This window comes from Crinia signifera, chromosome 2 (assembly GCF_055691185.1).
Source record: "Crinia signifera chromosome 2, ASM5569118v1, whole genome shotgun sequence".
Lineage (NCBI taxonomy): Eukaryota > Metazoa > Chordata > Amphibia > Anura > Myobatrachidae > Crinia > Crinia signifera.
In genome coordinates, this window is record NC_139218.1 from 294161413 (window position 1) to 294184158 (window position 22746).

Consider the following 22746-nt stretch of genomic DNA (forward strand, 5'->3'; position numbering starts at 1 on the left):
GAAGGAGTACTGTGACGATTTGTTTTACATCATTTAAACCAAGAGGATTCTGGGTTAGTTTCACATTAGCACACATAGAACTCAGCAGGTTTCTCACTGATACATATAACCTGTATTAATTTACACATTCATCTACAGCCATGCCTACTGTACCTCTGCTTTCTTTCCACAGCACTTCTTCTGTCTCCAGTGTCTGGAACAACCGGTTTAGTAGAGTAAGGAGCCCTTGAATAAAGATATTATTTTATGTTTATTCAAATGTAATAATCCACTTTTGTAGTACCCACTTAAGAAATTGCTTAGGAAGTGTATTAAAGCAAGCATACAATAAGCACTCCAGCATACAATGCAGCCTCTTTGTCCACTTCCATACAGTATATGACAAAATGACCATTTCTTTTTCAGGCTTATTTTCTTTATTCTTAATCACAAACACTACTGATAAAATGTAAAAGGTAACACTAACAGTAACTGGCAAATAGCCAATAAAAGCGTGGTGTTTGAGAACCCATCAAGTACTATGCACCCAGTAAAGATTAATGCCAGCCTCTGGCAATGCTGTTTTTTTACATAGGTTCCTCCTATAATATAATACACAGCCTAAAGTTGATTCCGGCCATAAAACTCTCATTTTAATTCTAGTCCAAAATAGAGATAGATAGATAGATAGATAGATAGATAGATAATAAAAAACAGAGATCCCATTAAGTCGATAACATATGAAATAATGATTATTGAGAGGAACATGAGAAAATTAAGTTACATTACCGGTCATCAGTCTTGGAAATAGGTGATCGTGGAGGCAGCTTTGGTTTTTCATCAACATTTTGAATTCTAAAAAGGTATTTAAAAAAAAAAGGATATTACATCTGGCCAATTAAGCTGATTAATTTATTAATAGCAAACCATCATTAAAGATATTAACAGGACCTTGTCATCGCTATAATTTTTATAAATACTTGTCACCTGTTACTAACACTAACTAATCTTTGTTGTACTACTAATTATTGTGTTGCTAGTATTACAAATTATTTTTTATGTATCTGTATCTGTAATGTGTAAATACCACCCTATAGAAAAACACCATCTTTGAACTATAACATAAAGTGTCGCACATTGTTTTACTTTATGTATAAAACTCATTCACATTCCTCTGTATTAGAATTAAATCTCATATATTGATCATGTTAAGTCTGGAACACAGAGGCAGAACCCAGAGGCAGAACTCTGGGAGGCAATGGAGTCATCTGCCGCCGGGCTCCTGCTCCCAAGGGGGCACCCCTCCTCCCCTGTGAGTTTGAATTACTTAATTGAAAGCCGTTGATATCGCTTCTGTGGCTGACCCCTCCTCCTAGCAGGACCATAGATGCCACACTCTCTTTATTCTAAACATAATATCCATAACATGCATACATATATTTATATAAGATGGTGTGTGTGTTGGGGAGGGGGGGCACCAATATTTATCTTGCCTCCGGGCAACTGGGACGAACTTACTCCACTGCTGGAACACATTTATAAAAGGAACAGGGTGAGCTTTAAATAGCTTAGTACAATGGTGTTAAAAGCTATTCTTGTGTCGAAGTCTATTTCTTATTATTATAATAAATATCAAGGTGGAAATCAATACAGAATGGTATTTGAAAATGTACATTCTAGGTACAGTACTTAAGTGAATATTTTACCTGGTGTCACTCTTCGCTACTGGAGAAGTGGGTGGACTAGGCTTTGGGTCCATTTTTTCAAATCTAAAAAAACACAATACACTGTTTAATCTCATGAAAAACATAGCCATGGATAATACAGCCGCAGATAATACATTGCTTATTTAAATTGCATTCAAATGATTTGTACTGCTTTTTTTTTTATTTTTTTTACAATTTAACAATTAGCAATATATTGCTTACAGCAGTAATGTTGTAGTTAACCAGTGTGTAATTGAACGGGTGAGCAGTTACCATAGCAACCTACAAAATGTAAATGTCTTTCTCTTTCAGTGAATGGAGCCTTAAATAACAGAAGTAATATTAACCCACATATTTCCACACATGGGCTGCTGTTATCTTGTGTGCCCACTTGCTTGATAACTCCATATTAAATGTATGCAGTTTGTTATGGCTGGCACTACTGATGATACTTCATTCACAATTCCCTATGCAAAATGCTGCTTGTTGTTATGGCCTTGTTCGTTTCCTTATTAATTATTGGAGGGTTTTATATTTGTCTGTGACAAATGCCTAATATGCACGCAAGTATGTATGTTTTATTACACGCAAACAAAATTCTAGCTTTACTACATATCAAATATGAAAAGCAGAGATAATAAGATTTGTCATTTCTGCCTGCACTGGCTCTCTAAAAAAATTCTATAACCCCCCCCCCCCCCCCCAACATGGTCCCGATTTCATCAAAGCAGTTCCGCTTATTGGGCACTGTCCCACAAACAGGTTGCAGCGTCCCATGGACAGAGGGATGTTGTGGGGCACTGCCAGCCCCCAACACAGTGTGGATAATGTGCACATCTTCCATTTACTACTTTCAGCAGTGACAGAATTTCCCACAGTAGTGCCATATTTATTATATGATAGAAAACCTAGGGCCGGTGCAAGGCACCGGAGCGCCCCAGGCGAGTCGGGGTGGGGGCGCCCCGGTGCCGGGGGGGGGTGTACCTGTCCTGCGGCTGTGTATATAAAGCTTGCGGCGGCGGCAGCGGGGGGTCCCTGCAGTCAAGAAATAACGAGCCTGGCTACGCGGAAGCGCTTCTGTTGTGAAAACACTGGCCGCACGGCGCACGCTGATTGGCTGAATCTCAGCCAATCAGTGTGCGGCCAGTGTTTCCACAACAGAAGCGCTTCCGCGTAGCCAGGCGGATAGCGCTCGTTATTTCTTGACTGCAGGGACCCCCCGCTGCCGCCGCCGCAAGCTTTATATACACAGCCGCAGGACAGGTACCCCCGGGGCACGGGGGGGGGTGTGAAATGCCGCCCTCCAGTGGCCGGCGCCCTAGGCAAATGCCTAGATTTGCCTAGTGGTGGCGCCGGCCCTGAGAAAACCATGTTCTTTCATTTTGTCAGATCACTGCATTTATTCGCATTGATAATATAATGTATTACACAATCCATAACAACAGTAAATAATTACCTGGATCTTGCACTATCAATAAAGTTGGTTCTGGTTGGCTTATCTGTGTTCCTGGTATCCGATGAATAAATGGTGCTATTAGATAATAAAGCAAATACCAATAAACATGCATGTTTTGTCAGCTAATGTTAACATGCCCCTATCCCCAAAAATTCCTTACTATTTAAAATATAAAAAATTACAATAAAACCAGGGTGTATATAATTACGAACATACCCAATGCATACCCTCTAATACATGGGTGGCTAAACCTGTCCTTTAAGATCTACCAACTGTTCATGTTTTTCAGGCAACCTGTGGATCTATAGTAGGAATGAATGCAGCATGTTTAAAATGTGACAGTTGGTAATGACTGCAGCTGTGCACCAGCTAGATGGACCGGTGGTAGATCTTGAGGACCGTTTTGGCCACCCCTGCTCTAATATAATGATTGCCAGTTGCAGTTTGCAAAGGTGCATAAGGCAGCTACCTAGGTGTTCCTGAAACTGAGGGTGCCCCTGTGTTTATCACAAAGCTAAGCGTCATTGTGGCAATTTAATGCAAACAGAAGGTGGTGACTTTCTCAGACACCACGTCCACACTTTCACCTGAGGTATTGGTATGTGGGTGATGGTGCAAACAGTACACTGACATTTTGACTAGGGTGCCGAAAAACTTGCACTGGCCCTGTCTGAGAGTAATGCAGGCCATACATCTACCTGGCAACTCCACAATTTTCAGAGGTCGATTTATCTGGGGGTCAGTGAATCCTGCATGTTAAAAATTCCAGACTCACTGACTTTTTTGTTTAATATCTTTGTAATACTGCCTGGTCAGCACTGCAGAGTTCTGTAGCGGTTTGTAAATCAATGCTGGTGTTCAGAGCTGCACTGGTCATCTGGTACATCTGGCAAATGCCAGAGGGGCCAATGGCCATTCTGGTTACATAGAGATCTGAGATGGCCGTGCGCAGTGCAAATCCCAGCTCTCAATTTGCCCATCCCCTTCCCTTCGTGCCTGACTTGAAGAATGATGAAGGAGCTTTTGCAAACAAAATGCTAGGGCTGAAAATCAATCCCAGTCCGTCCCTGGTGATGTAAATATAAAACATTTTACGTAATAAGCAAAGCTTACATTTTCTGTCCTTCTGGTATGCCTGGAACAACCCTGTTGACAAGTAAGAAACTGACATGACTATCTGGTAGACACAATTACAGTGTGATTTGTAGAGACGCTCTATAAATGACTCTGTATGCGACAAACACAATCATACAGTAGCTGGCACGAGGACACATTAGCACTACAAAGAAGACATTTAGGCATTACAATACAAAACAGGTATTTATAGTAGTGACAGCTGTTATTTGTATTCATTTTCCTCAATTACCATCAGCTTCTCATGACTGTGACTGCAAATGTTACTATTACATATGATTCCACAGCTGTGTATAGATGTGTGAAGAGGTTAAAGTCTGATTTACTTGTCTATATAAAGCGCCACCACAACAAACAGTACTGGATAAAGGAAAGAAGTAGAACTGAGGTATACACTAAGCAGCCGAAGCAGAGCTGGGTGCTCATAAGATGTCAGGAGCCCTACTAGTAATGATGAGGCTGAAAGCCCAAGGTGCTCTGCCTTTATGTGCTGTGCAGGCTTACCATAGTACCCCTTAATACTAGTCTTCATTCTAGCACCCTGCTCCTTGTAAAATCCTTGTAGCCCCTCCTTCCTGCCTGGGGTGACACCCCAGGCAGGAAGGAGGAACTGCAAGGATTTTACAAGAAGCAGGGTGCTAGAATGAAGACATAGGGCCTTATTCAGATCTGAGCTCAGTACAAATTTGTTTGGAAAATGGGCAAAACCATGTGCAGTGCAGGTGGGGCAGATGTAACCTGTGCAGTGAGAGTTAAATTTGGGTGTCGTGTGCTGAAACTGAAATCTAAATTGCAGTGTAAAAATAATGCAGCCAGTATTTACCTTGCACAGAAACAAAATAACTCACACAAATCTAACTCTCTCTATACATGTTACATCTGCCCCACCTGCAGTGCAGCATGGTTTTGCCCAATTTCCAAACACATTTGTACTGAGCTCAGATCTGAATAAGGCCCTAAATACCAGTGAAATACAGGCCTGAATTAAGCCAGCCACAGAACCTGTGTAATTTATGCGTGTCCCAGTTTAAAGGGATAGTATGGTAAGCCTAGATATACATACCTCCCAACTGTCCCAATTTTCATGGGACAGTTCTTTGTGCGGCACTTGGCACACTTTACCATGCCCATTCGGAGTCCATGTGGATTGTAAAGCATGAAAAGTCCCACAAAATTGAATAAAACCATGAAAAAAATCTTCAACCTTTTCCATGTCGACATTGCTTGTGTTGGCCTTTATCAATATCGACATTTTAACTGTCAACCTTTTGTAAATATTGACCTTTTAACTGTCGACCTTTTGTCAATATCAACCTTTTGACTGTTGAGCTTTTGAAAGTCGACCTTTAGTCAATATTGACCTTTTGAATGTCAACCTTTTGGTGTCGACATATTGACTGTCTACCTAGACATTGTTTGGGAGTTATCCTGATCCCATGTCCATCATCATTACTGTGTCTACAATTAAAATATATTTTTGGTTTAAATATTGAAATAATATAATTTTACAACCAATAACAACTGAGGAGCATAAATTACCAGTGACTGAATGTACAAAGCCAGAAAACACAGTAAATTACAAATGTGGCTTGTTATGGAACTTGTTATAATTGGCTGAAATGTTTAATACTTGTTTTAACACATTAAAGCTGAAAATGTAAATTTACTGGTAGTTTCTTTCAATGGCAGAATATTTATTGCAAAAAGCATTAAAATAGGGCACCAATATAAATTCATTCCATGTAGCTTCAGACCTGCATATAGGGCCTAATTCATGCTTGATCGCAGGGCAAATTTGTTCTCACAATGGGGAAAACCTTGATGCACTGCAGGTTGGGCAAATGTAACATGAAACAGGGGCGGAACTACTGCCAATGCAGCCGGTGCAGTGCACCAAGGCCCAAGCAATTAATGGGGCCCGCTTTTTTATTGTTTAAGTGTGGCTGCAATTGCCATCCGGGAGGTACTGCTTACTTACTGCCAGCAGCTCTGTCCCTGTCTGGCCGCACGAGCTCCATCCCCCTCCGCCTGGCAGAGGGATGTGGCACTATGGGGGGGGGGCATTATGGAGGTGGCACTGCGAGGGGGGAATTATGGATGTGGCACTGCGGGCGGGGGGGATTATGGATGTGGCACTGCCAGGAGCATTATGTGTGTGGCACTGTGGGGGGCATTATGGATGTGGCACTATCGGGGGCATTAGGGATTTAGCACTATGGGGCATTATGGGTGTGGCACTACAGGGGGCATTATGGGTGTGGCACTCCGGGGGGGCATTATGGATGTGGCCCTGCATGGGGCATTATGTCTGGGGCACTGCAGGGGAACGATGGGGGACATTATGTGTGTGTCACTGAGGGGAGCATTATGGATGTGTCACTATGGGGGGCATTATGGATGTGGCACTACAGGGGGGCATTATGGATTTGGCACTATGGGGGTGCATTATATATGTAATTGGCACTACTGGGGGCATTCTGTGGGGCATTATACATGGAAGCAGTGCTTCTTCTGCTGGTATTGTGTAAGCAATGCTGTTACTGCAGGTATTATATGCGTATAGAGCCAGTGGATCCCGATAAGCGCGGTGGGCTGTCAAGCCAGAGAGGTGCTTCCTTCTGCCGGCTATGCCCTGCTGAAGTGCAGATTCCGGAAGCATTGGCACAATGAGTATGTAATCCCCGGACAATGAGCATGTATTCCCTGTGGCAATGAGCATGTAATCCCCAGTGACAAGAAGCATGTAACCCCCTGGCAAGGAGCATGGAAACCCTGGCATTGAGCATATAACTGCTGGCAACTAGCAGGTAGGTAAGTACATAATATGTGATAGGCAATATGGTGTGTGGAATCAAGTGTAATGAGCAATATGGTGTGTGGCATGTGTAATGGACATTATGGTGTGCGGTATAATGTGTAATGGGCACGACAGTGTGTGGCATAATGTGTAATGGGCTTTAAATTTGAAGTAAACATAACAAAAATACACTATGCATTTTTTGTGTGTGTGTTTTGGGGGGGGAGTAAACCATATTTTTGCACCTGGGTCCACAACTCACTTGTTCCGCTTCTGCAGAGAGGGTTAGATTTGAGTGGGGTGTGTTCAAACTGAAATTTCAATTGTAATGTAAAAATAATGCAGCCAGTATTTTCTCTGCACAGAAACATACCTCACAAAAATATAACTCCCTGCACATGTTACATTTGCAACATGATTTTTCCCATTTTGAGAACAAATTTGAACTGTGATCATGTCTGAATAAGGCCCATTCTGGGAATCATTCATTGTAAAACTTGGAAACAACATTTAGTAAAAAAATTGTCCCGTGATTTCTGTAGATCAAAACAAGTATTGTAATTCTAATGTAAATATTTAGGAAATATTTACATACCGATTAGTTCACCGGTTCAATATGAAATGTAAAGAAGATATATACAGCTAACCAATTAATATACAAGTGTTAAACTTTTTAACTTGTATTATATGATGCATTATTTTTGTCTTACTGCTTATCTTCAGTTGTTGTTGTGGTGGTGGAAGTGGTGACATTCCTGCTTGTTGGACCCCAAGATTTTCTTTTTTTTTAAAGAAAAAAATGAATTTGATAAGTGTTACGATTGCATTTTAAGCATTCATCATAACATTGCATTTAAGAACTTTATTTTAATAGAAAAAAACAATAACCTCACCAAAACATTATTTCACTTATGACAACAAGATAATTAATAACAAATAATCAGATGTTTCTGATAGTTTAATAAATGATCTAATAAAAACATGTCCTTTAAATCTCTATAGTGTAATATCTAAGATGGTTTACCATAGAATATTGTATTCAGGCAAAAGATTTTTTACAGTGCTGAATTTGAGGGTAATATAAGAAAGAAGAAAGAAATTAGCGGTGCAGAAATATATAAAGGATGAAATGAATGAAATAAAATAAATGATCAAAATGAAAATAAATAAAAGTATAAAAATAAAAAAATAAAAAAATTTAATAATGATAAAACAAGGCAACAAATGTTTAAGCTCTTTTCCGGGGAATTTGCAGAGACTGCAGAGTATTTCTAATACATATAAGTATAGTATATATATATATATATATATAGTATAGTAAGTACTTTGTCAAGACGCGTAGCTCAAGCTGCAGATACACAGAGACCCTTAGAAAATTCCCCCAGCCGATGACCAGCCTGAAACTGGCGAATATCATATGTCACCGGGGACCCGCTGCACCAATCAACCTGACAGGCAAAGACTGGACGCTGCCCGAGTCTCCCAGCCGCCTCCCACAACAGCGGTTTGTCCATCCAGCCGATCGCTGCCTGAGTCTCCCAGCCGCCTTCACAACAAGTGGCGGCTCCGTCTCACTTAATTGTCTTCAAAATCAGCTCTCTTAAAAAATATTTTGCCTAAATACCACAAATAAATTAGAGCTGCCTTTTCCCTCCCTTTATATCAAACCAGCGCAAGTGAACCAAATTTTGAACTTTATAGAATATTGTATACCAGTGCTACACAATGCTAGTCCTCAAGTAGCCCCAGATCATGTTTTCAGTACTTCTATCTGTGTAAACTGGTGGCATATTTAATGACCCTGCAAAATAGATTGACTTGCAGTACCTGTGATTGGTTAAAGAAATCCAGAAAACATGGCCTGTTATGACTCTTGTAAACCGGCATACTGTATACACAAAAGACACATGTAGACATTCTTGTATTGTTTTAAGAGAAATACATAGGGAATGCAATCTTTGTGTAAGAGATCATGGGGCAGATTAAGCCCGGAGAAGAGATAAACTGGAGATAAAGTGAAAGGCGATAATGCACCAGCCAATGAACTGTGGGGGTTATTCTGGTTCACACGCAAGGGCAAATTCCTTCTCAAATGGACAAAACCATGTTTGCTGCAGGGGGGGGGGAGATGTAACATGTGCAGGAAAAATACTGACTGCTTTATATTTACACTGCGATATAATCTCAATTTGAAGTAAAACCCCACCCAAATCTAATTCTATCTGCACGTTACATCTGCCCCCCTGCAGTGCACATGGTTTTGTCCATTTGAGAAGGAATTTGCCTCTGCGAGTGAACATTGTAAATGTGCACAATCGTCATGTCGACCATTCTGTTTTGCAATGCTAAGGTAAGTATCCCTAACCACAGCCTATCTCTTACCCTGAATAATAACCAAACCCTGGTTTTCCTATTATTTTTTTAAGCAGCAATTAATTACACTGCAAAACCAGGTTGATTTTGCCATGTAATTGATTGCTGCTTAAAAAAAAATAGGAAAACTCTCCCAAAATATCTCACTTTCTGAAACTCTCACCCTATTACATTTGGCCCCCTAAGTCTAACACTACCCTAACTCTAAATAATTAAAACAAATAATAATCAATGGACATTCCAGCTGTATACTGAAGCAGAAACCCCAAGGTCTCCATAGCTGCGCCCAAGTAAGCCTTAAATACATGAAAAACAGATGTGGCTATCAAAGAACCCCATGTAGTAGTCCTTATTTACATTTAGAACCATCCCATTAGCAAATGTACCTTGAAAGTGGTGGATAGCTTAATATAGATCTGCAAATACATGCAACTACTCCCATTTTGTTAATACTTAAAAAAGCTTTTTGCAGTAAACACAATTGCAGTAAACACAAGGCTGGACTGGTCAGAAGGGCCAATGGCCAGGTGAGCCCATTTGTCCATCCAGCAGTGGCAGCACCGCCTCCCGTTCAGAGCACATAGAGAGCTGCTGGACTCCTTGTGTGTCTGCACAAATGCCAGGTATGACTTGGAGGCCCAGTCCGTCCCTGAGTAAACCCCTATGTAAGCAACTATTTATAAATTGACTGTAGTATTTTTTTTATGTACCACAGCTTATAACTGTGACCATTTATACTACAGGCACAAAATGACAAACACCAATAATAATGAGAGTCGTAAGGAACACTATGTGCATTCATCCTTCTTCTGTAACCCTGGTAAGAATGCAGAGCATGAAGCCAAGGAAAACAATAAAGGTCCAGTACAAACAATGATTCATAGTATTTATTTTCATAAAAAATAATCCGAACAATAGATTCTCCAATACACAGACTCATTTTTTTAATATAACACATTTTTACTACTGTACAAAGGCTTTCCCAGTCACCATTATGGTTACCAATGTATACAGTATATTAACCCTTTGAGTGCCAATATGTTGTGAGAGATGAGCAAAATATTCGCTAAAAATGCCAACATCTCTAGGAGCGATGCGCAATATATGAGTATCAACAGCTCTGTCAGAGGTATGCAAAATAATGAAGGGTGCCCACAACTAGGCCCGGTACACCTCTTTATCACTTTTGAAGCTTAGTGCATCTGGACCTACTGTAAGAGCCTTAAGAACACGTCTGTACCTATTTTAGAGAAAAGCACTTGCTAAGCACTATATATAATATTCTATAAATAGCAGGAAAAATCTAATGGTTAGTAACTCATCTGGATTTCCTATTCCCTGAGTGAAATATGAATATTATAAGTGCTGAGGAGATTTACTGAGTGGATTGCGCTTACAGGAAGGTCACAGACAGCTCTGAGAGCATGCACTTTAGCTGGGTCACTATGTTAAAAGAAACACCAAGTAGCAAATGTTGAGCTATGTAAAACAGAAAACGTAAAAACCTGACAGTGTCATAGTGGAACCATTGTATGGAAGGGGGAAGGGAGATGCTTGTCATTTGATCCATATCATGAATACATATATAGAGGAATACTTAATCCCAGCAATTTCTATTTATGTCTAAAATTGTTAGAGACTAATAATATTTGATCAATGAATGCAGTTTCAGTCAGAGAAGATTGATCTTAAGCAGATTAGGTTTCACATGATTACATTATTTTCCTGATAAAATCACGATGAATCTTGTTTCACGGAACGATAGCTAGACAAACAGCAATGGAATTGTGCTCACTATCATATTATGTGGGTAACACAATGTACAGTAATATCCCAATAATATTTTTTTGATCATTTGTAATGTTTGACTTAATAGTATAAATGGCATCATCCCAAGGTGGATGTGAGATTTACCATTAAGCCAGCTTGGGCAAAAGAAGTGCCCAATATAACAAAACAATGTGCAATGCAGGAGGGCAGATGTAAAATGTGCAGAGAGAATTAGATTTGGGTGAGTTATTTTTCTGTGCAGGGTCACTGCAATATAGATCTCACTTTGAAGTAAAACCCCACCCAAATCTAATTCTCTCTGCACAAGTAACATCTGCCCCACCTGCAGTGCACATGGTTTTGTCCATCTAAGAAGGATTTTGTCAGAAAGAGTGAACTAGAATAAGGCCCCTAGCCACTACATGTTCTGGATGGGAGGCAAGTACGGACCTTTCTCCAAAGAGCCTCTACTCTCTGCTCCTGTGGGCACGTGTGAGGTCCAGGAAGTGCACGAAGAAGGCTTGTCCCCAAATCATGCTTTGGCCAGGGCAATGGTATGTGCCGCCTCAGCAGCAACCAAGTGCTCTGGAATTCACTAATCCAGTCTTAGTCAAAGCAGAGGGATATGGAAGCAATATAAAGCTATGAGGAAGCAGCAGTCATTCTCCAAATCTGACTAGAGAACAGTTACTCACAAGACTTGTGTATGTTTACAATAAATACCTTTTTGATTCATCTGTAGTTGTTGTGGTCATAGTTGTCTTGTTACTAGGAGCCCAGGATTGTCTGCTGAATACAGAATAGTTTTTTTGTTAATTCACCAATACTCAAAACTTTCAGCACAGTGCCGGAGATGAGTGCAGTATAATACACTAAAATGTACTTGGATATATGAAATGCATCTATACCTTTTGTTGGGGGTATTTGTTTCACTTTTTGGTAAGAAGAGGATATGCAAACATATCCTCTTTTTTATGTCAAACATCTTGCAGTAAATAGCTGTTTGACATAAAAGGCCAACAAAACTATAATACAAGTTCATCCAATACCAACGCATCCTAAAACTTTATTTTCAGTCACTTTTTAGGCACTGAAAGGATCTTACTTTCTGTCACTGTCATTAATATAGCTGGGAAGATCTATACCAGATTTAGGGCCAGGTGTATCAAGCTTTAAAAAGTGATAAAATGGAGGGTACTTATGTATTATCTGGGCGCCCGATTTTTTCATTGCATGCCACTACTTAAGGCATGCGATGCAATATTTCATTGTAAAGACCCGATTTTTAATTGTATAGTCAACCATGGGTGATTTCATACCCCCACTATCCAACTACGCATGGAGTTTATTTTATATAGTGTGGCGAGCGCAGCAAGCCCCACGAGGGGATGCGGATTACTTTACATGTATTCTGCGTCCCCTCGCGGGGCTCGCTGCGCTTGCCACGTTTTGGGCTCGGTGGCTCGCTGCACTCACCACATTACATAAAATCAACTCCATGCGTAGTTGGATAGTGGGGGTATGAAATCACCCATGGGTGACTATACAATTAAAAATCGCATTGCATGAATTGTATGCCACTATATTGCATGCGATGTGATGCGATGTAAAAATAGGGCGCCCAGATATTACATAAGTACCAAATGGAGAGTGATAAACAGCCAGCCAATAAGCTAGGTTACCTAGGTTAAGCCTTGAAAAAGCCAACAGAGCGAAATGCGCATCGGCACTTCAGCTCTGTAACCATTGTTATTTAGCCAATGTGTGGCATAAAGAATACGTGTGAATGCTCCTGATATAGAAAGGTGTCTCACGGGGGTACCAGTGTAGTCTGAGAGAAGCGCATTTATACGCGCCGGCACATGCTGCAGCAGAGGGAACAGAGGGTGGCGTGTGTAACGGACTGGAGAACACATAACAGTGCTCCGGCATCAACCTGCAAAGTAACCCCGCAGCCTGTCCTCATCACCCAGTCTCCATGTAATGTGGACGACTTGGGATAATACCAGAGACCACTAACAGAAGGGAAAGTGTTTAGGCTTTGCGGCAGATAATATTATCCTTCTGTGCTAGTCTTAATATGGACAAATACAGCATATTACTTATCATTATTGACGGAAGGGAGTCTGATTAAACTCTGCAGCAAATTATAACTTGTGTGTATTAGAAAACTTTCTTCATGCCCACTGGTGGTCATATCCGTCTTTGACAGACATTATATTAGGTCTAAACACCATATAAAACTATACGCACCAGGGGAGATTAATACAGGTTCTCTCCTGAGTAGAAACACTGTTCCTTTGCCAGACACAACACACTATGATATTCTGCAATAAAGTGGTCTACTAGCAAACACTGTTGAAACGAGAAACCATCATAAGAACAGCAGTGTAGCAGGAGAAATATACAAAGTAACTACTGTGTAACACTTTCCAGAATATTGATATATATTTAAAAGCTGCAACTGCGATTCCATTATTACAACACTGTATGTGAGACACCCTCTATTAAACAGGAGATTGTATTACAGGCACTGATAGTATTTATACGGGTTGGGATCATTTGTTCTACTGCATTATGGTAGAAAGTCATTAGGTCGAATCCATTAGGTCGACATGCTAAAAGGTCGACATGACTCTAGGTCGACATGGGAAAAGGTCGACATGATTCTAGGTCGAAAGGTCATTAGTTCGACAGGTCATTAGTTCGACAAGGTCATTAGTTCGACATTGTCTATGTCGACATTCACAAGGTCGACATGGGGTTTTTCACTGTTTTTTTACCTGAATGTCAACACAGTCGACATGGACACAGTTTAAAGTGCACTGCATCCCCTCGCATCGCTCGCTGCGCTCGCAATGCGTCGGGCACGGTGCCTCGCTACGCTCGGCACACTATTTTATTCTCCCACCACGCCCTAGTGGATGGTAGGGCATGAAATACCGCCTGTCGGCACATGTTGGCTCAAAAAACAGTGAAAAACCCCATGTCGACCTTGTGAATGTCGACATAGACAATGTCGAACTAATGACCTTGTCGAACTAATGACCTGTCGAACTAATGACCTTTCGACCTAGAATCATGTCGACCTTTTCCCATGTCGACCTAGAGCCATGTCGACCTTTTAGCATGTCGACCTAATGGATTCGACCTAATGACTTTCTACCATAATGCAGTAGACCAAATGACCGCATCCCATTTATACTACCAATTAATAAAATAACACATGATACCAATTGATATAACACTCATTTATTGAAACCTGCACACATTGGCACAATATTATCTATTATAAAGATTTAACAATAAGCTTTATTAAAACAACGGTTAACAGAGACTAATTTTAATCTTCATATTTTCTTTCTTTCTGCATCTATCACTTGGCACAGGGAAACTGATTACAAGGACACATATAATTAATACAATTAAAAAATTATAAATATTGAATGACGGCCTCCTAGTAATTAATTGTAATAAATATTAATAAAGATATTACACACTGTAATTTTAAGTCCTATGAGACTGTGTGGATGAGGAGTGCATCCTAGTAAAACTGATTTTATTTTCCTGTCCTGTCGTATCGTATATTCTATATCAGTAGAGAACACCCTTAGTCAGTGGGGAAAATTATGTATAATATTCCCCTCTGGCTGGTATTTTTCCATCCATAACCAAAGAATTTTCATAAAATATATGGTGCGGGTCTTTTGCCCTCTTTTCACTCACAAGACTTGTGTATGTTTACAATAAATACCTTTTTGATTCATCTGTAGTGGTTGTGGTCATAGTTGTCTTGTTACTAGGAGCCCAGGATTGCCTGCTGAATGAAGAATAGGTTATTTGTTAATTCACCAATGCTCAAAACTTTCAGCACAGTGCCGGAGATGAGTGCAGTATAATACACTAAAATGGACTTGGATAAATGAAATGCATCTATACCTTTTGTTGGTGGTGTCTGTTTCACTGTATGTAAGAAGAGGAGGAAATAAAATTAGGTGTCATAGGAAACATATGTAAACATCTTACAGTAAATAGCTGTTTGCCATAAAAGGCCAACAAAACTATAATACAAGTTCATCCAATACCATCGCATCCTAAAACTTTATTTTCAGTCACTTTTTATGCACTGAAAAGATCTTAATTTCTGTCACTGTCATTAATATAGCTGGGAAGATCTCTACCAGATTTAGGGCCAGGTGTATCAAGCTTCAATAAGTGATAAAATGGAGAGTGATTAACAGCCAGCCAATCAGCTACTAACTGCCCTGTTTGCCATGGCTGGGTTTGAAAAATGACAGGTAGGAGCTGATTGGCTGGTTGTTTATTACTTTATCACTTTTTGAAGCTTGACACATCTGGCTTTCAGACTGGTCATTCAGAGTGAGGGTTTGTCACTAGGGGGTTATTCTGGTTCACTTGCAAAGGCAAATTCCTTCTCAAATGGCCTTGGTGAGTGAACCAGAATAAAGGCCTAGAGGTAATGACATTGCAAGATGCAGGCCGGGTTGATCACAAGATGTTCTATACCTGTTACGAGAAGTCCTGCCCTCACTGTGTGGTGTAATTAACTTGGATGATAGCTCCTTATAAATAATATGCAAACGGACATATGTTAAGTTGGAGTAGATGTGGACCCAACCCAAAGTGAAGGCATACATTTTATACTACTATACATGAGAAAGTAGAATGTTAATTCGATATGCAGTCAGTGGATAGACAATGTCTAGGTCCACCACTAATGTTAAAAAGTGGCTAGGTCTACTGCCAAAAGGTCAACACAAACTTATGGTCGACATAGGCAAGGTCAACAGGTAAAAGGTCTACATGAGTTTTTCATTAATTATTTAAAAAAAAAGGTTGTTTTTTTATACTTTATTATCCATGTGGACATAGAGTGGGAATATAATAGTGTGTTTAGCACAGCAAGCCATGTAAGGGGACGTGGTACATATATACGGTGTCCATGTCGACGGACGATTACGTAGACACTAATAAATCATGAAAAACTCATGTTGAACGTTTGACTGTCGACCTTACCTACTGTATGTTGACCTTTTTTTGCAGTATCAACCTAGACCGTCCACACAGTGACTTTGTCTGTCATCTATACTGGACCCGTTAATTCATTAGCAACAAGTACCTCAGAAATATGTCAAGTCACAAGAATTTTAAATAGTGATTTCAAGCATATTTATAGGCAAATTTATTGAATGTACAAAATGGAGGCTTCCTCTGTGTGTCAGACAGATCCATTTTAAGAGCCCCTGGTTAAACAGTTAGGATGTTAATGGTATGTTTGTAATTAGTTGGAATGTGATTAGTTGGATTGTTGTAATAAGATCACACATATTTTACAAGAACAAACAACAGTAATTCAGACACATCTGACAACACAAGTTGGTACATACAGTGTAAGCATATTTGTATATTGCTTTAGCTAAGCATGCAAAGAAACAGAAAAGCTACAGTACAGTATATGGAGAGTCAAAGCAGCTGCAGTATCTGTCAGCTACTGTGTGTAGAAGTGAAAATTGTTCCTTGTACAGTAAATAAAACAAAATCATAAATGAAATGGGCCATGTAAAAATCAGCTAGCTTGTAAGTGGTCTGATCTGGCAGATTGGACCAAAATTTTAACACATCATCTAGTGCCATGATTCTCAAACTGCGGGTCCCGACCTTCTCAGCATGGGGTCGCGTGTTGCTGACCATCAGGCTGATGACTTTTCTAATCTCAGTCAGTGATTCAAGGAGTCTGATATATCTGTTGAATTGCCTGTTATTTCAGATTCCTCACATCATTATGTGCCTCCACAATGCTGCCATGTATGTGCTGCCTTCTGACCTCACATGTGATATGATGACCTTCTGCAGTAACTTGCTGGGGTCCTGTCATTATTTTTATTGTCTGACGGGGTTCCAGAGCAAAATAGATTGAGGACCCCTGGTCTAGTGTGCGTGTATCCGGTATGTCGCTGACAAATACATGCAATAGCATGATAGCCAAGAGGGGGGGGGGGGGGGGCTACTAATTACCCGGGCCTAAGTCTGATGCAGAGGGCCAGTGAGGCCACTACCTGAAAGCAGTAGCTGCAGCAGATCTTCTCTGGGCCCAGCCAGGCTCGTTTCTGCCCTGTCTGTGGGGCCCTTTGCAGGTGATGTTGCTGGGTACACACATCGTTTAGTGTGTACCCAGTTTAACAGTCCAGGTTTTGGGGATTTCCATGTTTGGATACAGGTGACCAGCAACGGCTGCAGTGCTGACCATGAGATACAGGGAGGGGGGGTTAACCAAGCACATATAAACATACAAGTTATCATGTATGTAATATATGTTGTGGATCATTCCCCTGGGGATCGCCAGCGCCGAGAGCATCCGGTACCATATATAGCTAACACCATGTTAAGCTTAACAATCCATTTATATGGATTCCTGCTGTGCTGGCAATCCCTGCAGTATCAATCTAGCACATACATACATGATAACAGCTCCCCCAGCTCATGGTCAGCGAGCGCTGCAGCCTCTGCAAGTGACTTCATTATTACCTACAGTAAGTCCATTTTATTTAAGCATCTGTGCTGAGCCATGGATATACTTAGGAGTGCCTTGAGGATCGAGTTTGGGAAACACTAATTTACTGTATCATGTTCAATATTGCAGCAGGCTCTCCAATTTCTTGTCATTAATTACCCCCAACACAATTTAAGGACACGTAGCATAATTTCTATTTCAGTAGCGGAGATTGAATTTCTTCATAGCACAGATGAATTAAACTACAGTATTGTTGGGGTACTTGTAGGGTGGAGATAAACTGGTTCTGCTTGTTCAGTATACAGTATACTGTACATATAAAGTGATTCTTATTAAAACTGAAAAATTTTGTATTGTTTCCACTGAAGGGAAATAGAAAAAGGATATATTTTCAGCTATATTTGTTTTTCCTTGGTTGCTCACATGACCCATTTCATCTATGATAATTTAGTCTTTGTCTGCTCCTATAGTATATTTACTGCTTCACTGTGCCCAGTGAATATTGATATGTATAATGCCATTACAAACCAAATGAGCAGAGATAAATACAGTATGAATGTCAGTAGTAGCTGAAAAAATAGACAGAAACCTCCTGGACATTATGGGTCAGACTGATGGAAATGACCCCACATCCTCCAGAGGTCAAAGCAGATTCTAAAAGCCAGTGAGCATTGATTATATAAAGCAGCTGATCTACACTTAGATCAATGCTCCTGATATAGGAGTAGCTGTACAAAGCTTTGTACCGGCTGATAGGAGCTTATATAATGTGTAACATACACCACAGTGCAAAGCTGAGCTCTCCAGCGTTACTATAGGCTACCTTATGGGGAATCTTTCCAGTGTTGCAGATTTATTTCCTCTTTCAGATGCATTTCTTAGTGGAATTCTGTGGGGAAATATGGAACCATAGGTATTTAGTCGTCACAGATTATTTCTTGAATAATCTGTTAGGTTAAGCAAAATCAAGGTTTATCCTGGAGGGTGATGGGTACACTTTGCAGTGCTGCCTAAATAAAATGTAATAATACTATATTATAATATAATGTATAAGTGTTGCTACAATTCAGCAGGTGCTATAACAAATGTATGAATTTTAAGAATGTGAGCTCTCACAAGCAGGGCCCTCTTCCCTTGTGTGCGTTTCCTTCTCATACATAAACCATCTTTGATGGCACCAGATCCTGTGGTTTTCTACCACGCTGATACTTATTCCAGCATCATCTGCTGATGCAGCTAAGGTTATGTACCCTGTACTTGTCCTCTATTGTATTTACCTGTAGGTCACTGTTTTACTTATTCATTTATGTACTCTGTAATTGCACATCCCTTGTGGAGCCATATAAATAAAGGATAATAATAATAATAATAATAATAATAATAATTATTATTATTATTATTATTAATGTTAGTTACAATGTAATGTTGATAAATTACAAAAGATGTCTTGTAATTCTGGAAATAGCATATTTGCCTTTTGACTAATGTTTTATTCATTTACAGTATATGTTTTAGCAGTTTATCAGAATTTGGGAATATTTTAAGACTAATAATATGTAAATTGCCAGGTCCCTAATAAGTGCCTGCTTCTTGGTAGTCTCATTAGCAGCAGTGTAACATTTCTGAGATAACAGGAGGATGATAAGGAGGAGGTGGATCATAATAATATTAATTTTAGTATATCTTCTGTACTGTAAAATAGCCATTACAGTGATGAATACTATATTATACAGTAGGTTGCTTTCTCTCCATTTACAGTGATTCACAAAGGACAAAATAGCATGGTAGTATTTTAAATAATATAACATAGATAGTAGTATTAATGTCATCAATTATTAACTATGCAAGTTAGGTTATGTCACAGGAATAAAGACTGCAGAAACATTACCAGAACACAAAGAGCGTGCAAGTTAGTTGGTTCACATTCTGTATGGATTAAATAGTAAAGAGACTGTTGTAGTAAGATTAGATATTGAGCATACATGGTTTATCTTTTGTATCCCAGATAATAGATACAGGAGTTATGTCAGAGAAATACTGCTACTGAGAGTGTTTTTGATGTACATTTTCCTAGTGTGCACTGACGCAATGTTATATAAACTTTCTCCATTTATAAAAAACCATTGGCATCATTATATGCAGAAAAATGTGTAGAATTAGGTATACATCGCTTTAAATTGTTTTCTTTACTCATTAGAAATAATGATGTATTATGCTGACTATTATTACGCCTTGCTCACATCACATAAGTTACAGCACTGGCCAGTAACTTCTAATATCCATGTTTTCAGCAAGGGTACAATAATGCCCTGACATCAGTACTGTATACTACAGTATATTGCCGCTTATGAGATTTTATAAGCTTATAATAAATACATAGCAGTACACACAGTGCTTTGACATTAAAGTAATACCACCTTTCAGATCTCAATGCTAGGTCCAACCTGGGATTGGATCTTGGTCTGGGTCCGACCTGGCACCGACCCGGATCAGATGCTTTCACATCAAAACCCGTTCACCAATTAAACAGAGGGCAAACTGGGTTTAACCCTTCTTATAACCCAGTTCGAATTGCCGGGTTGGTCGACCCGGGTTATAAGCTTTTGGGCTTTCATACCAGACCTTGAACAGGGTCAACACATCAGCAACCCGGCATTAACCCAGGTCTGAGGTGTGGTGTGAAAGTGGTATAAATTCTATCTGTATATACAGCACATCTTAAAGTGACATGCAGATCATACACTAAAAATGCTTCACTTACCTTTTCCCATTGTGTAATATCAGTTGACTGGCCCAAGCAGTGTCCAAATCCAAGAATATAATCTTTATTTAGAAACCTAAAGTCGCGCCATTGCAACTTTGTGTAAGCTGCATCATTGGGCCCTAGCTGTTATTGCTAGGGCATGCACAAGGACCATATTTTAGAATATCACAAGTCCCACATAGATAACAAAAGGCTAAAGGTGGGTAACAGGAAGGATTTCTGCAATTTTCTTAAGGGGTGTACAGACGGGGACAATTTTGACTTAGCTATTTTGAATAAGCAATTTTGGGAGAGATTTTGGCTAGATAAACTGGAGATTTTGACTAAGCAATTATAGTCTATGATCTAGTCAAAATTGCCTTGCCTGCACAGTTTATCTATGCTAAGCTATTTCTGCTAGACAATATTGACTAAGCAGGAGAAAAATAGGGAGATTTTGGCTAACCTTCTAGGAGATTTTGACTATCTAGTCAAAATCTTCTGTTAAAAGTTCTCCGTGTGTACACCCCTTTAGTGACTTGAGCTGTCCCTTCTCTGCATGGGGTGGGTATTTAAGATACAAAGTCTGGGCCTTGTGTTGCTTATATTACCTGCTTCCTGTTATTACCTATTATTACCCAAGCTGTGTGATATTCTCTGTCTGTTTTTGATGCATATTTTCTTGACCTTCTGCTTCCCTGACCCTTTACCTGATTTCTGGATTATCCTTTGTCTGCTGCTTGTCCCAAACTTGGACTGTGTATTGTATACCTTCTGCAATCCTTGACTTTGAACCATACTTGTTGCCTACCCAGACCCTGTTCTATCAGCAGCCTAATCTGGAATTCTGGTCTCCAACACCCCCCCCCCCCCCCCCCCCCCTTGGAGTTCTGTTAAAATGACTTGACCTTCATTGTTGTGCTTTTTAAATGCTGATATACTGCTAATATAACTACCACGGTCATAGGCCATATTATGTTTTGAAAAATCTCCCTTGTACAAAAATATTCTAAGCCTGGCTCGCACTGCAAGCACATGTTCTGTTAATGTCATATTGTAGACTCCTGCAGTCATTGGTGGAAGTACAGGACTCAGGAACAGAGTGGGAGCTAGGATAAATTCACCTGACACTAGGGTGGTAATAAACTAATATTCTGAGATTCATTCAAATGATGGAACCTAACTCAATTTAAACATCAACTTACATATTACATTTAAAATAGAGTCTTTAGTTTTACATTTCATATACCATATATTAAGTATATATTCTGCACATCAGGTGAATCAGGATTTTGAAAGTTCAGCTGCACCCTGCATTCTAAATTCTGGTTTGAGAATACCATTGATTGAAACCCTTGATATGAATATTGCTATTTCCCGTGTTCATGTTATTGTTTGTGTTCATGTTATTGTTTCCTATTTTCCATGTTGTTGCTAACTATTATACTTTCCAGTCTCATTTTCCACAATAACACTGTCCTAGTCACTAGTACAGATGTGTCCTCTTACATCTATCATCATAACGCAGAACTCAAGCCTCACAGTCACAGTGAAGGGCTATTTGGGCTCATTACCATATGCATACGCCCCGCGTTTCATGGGCGTTCCCATGCAAACGCTGGGCGTACGTATGGTAATGCGGTCGTGACGCACGTGTAGGGGGTGGACATATGACATCGCCGGATGTCAGCTGCCCGCCCAGATCCCTGCTTTAGCACGGAAAAATGTCCGTGTGGTCTGAGGTTGCGGGAGCTGGTGGACCACTCGGTCCTGCATTCGATGGTCTGCGACCATCGAATGATGGGGGAGGTTCCCTGAGATGGAGGAGGCGTATTCCATGAAAAATACACGTGCGGTCCGTTCGGCCAGCTTCTTACCGCATACGGACGGAGTTGGCGATCCGTATGGAAGGCGGGGTTTCGCACGCACGGTCCTGGACGCATAATCGGATCCGGCCGCACCGATCAGAATAAGGCCCAAAGAGAGAACATTTTGGGGTAGATATACTTACGTTTTTAAGGGAGGAATTCAATTAACTGTGGTATTTGATTTCCAAGACTATTCCATTAGCAGGCTATAGCTAATGGGCTATGGGTTTTTTGGAGGGGCCTGGACAGTCTCGAAAATAAATCCCAAATAACTAGCATGTTAACGATTGCCACAATCCTGTAGATGCATAGGAGCATCAGCTTATACTGGATACTAAGGGTATTTAAAAATTGAAAGGGCTACCCGCCCGAAACGTTGATTCACACA

The 22746-nt window shown here is 40.1% G+C and overlaps 1 protein-coding gene across 3 annotated transcripts in view; it reads right to left on the reverse strand.

The window, feature by feature from the left end:
• The window catches only part of SCEL (sciellin), a 74108-nt gene that overhangs the window by 24804 nt on the left and 26558 nt on the right, over positions 1 to 22746 (reverse strand). For 2 of the 3 annotated variants that reach the window (XM_083168822.1, XM_083168820.1), the window contains exons 6-14: positions 18571 to 18636; positions 15155 to 15178; positions 11939 to 12004; positions 7783 to 7851; positions 4255 to 4287; positions 3142 to 3216; positions 1686 to 1748; positions 769 to 834; positions 154 to 225 (exon numbers count right to left, since the gene is read on the reverse strand). In XM_083168822.1, coding sequence (XP_083024948.1) covers positions 154 to 225; positions 769 to 834; positions 1686 to 1748; positions 3142 to 3216; positions 4255 to 4287; positions 7783 to 7851; positions 11939 to 12004; positions 15155 to 15178; positions 18571 to 18636 — 534 coding nt within the window. Of the gene's footprint in view, positions 1 to 153; positions 226 to 768; positions 835 to 1685; positions 1749 to 3141; positions 3217 to 4254; positions 4288 to 7782; positions 7852 to 11938; positions 12005 to 14969; positions 15032 to 15154; positions 15179 to 18570; positions 18637 to 22746 lie in introns of those variants that run through there. The other variant, XM_083168823.1, reaches the window with a different exon arrangement.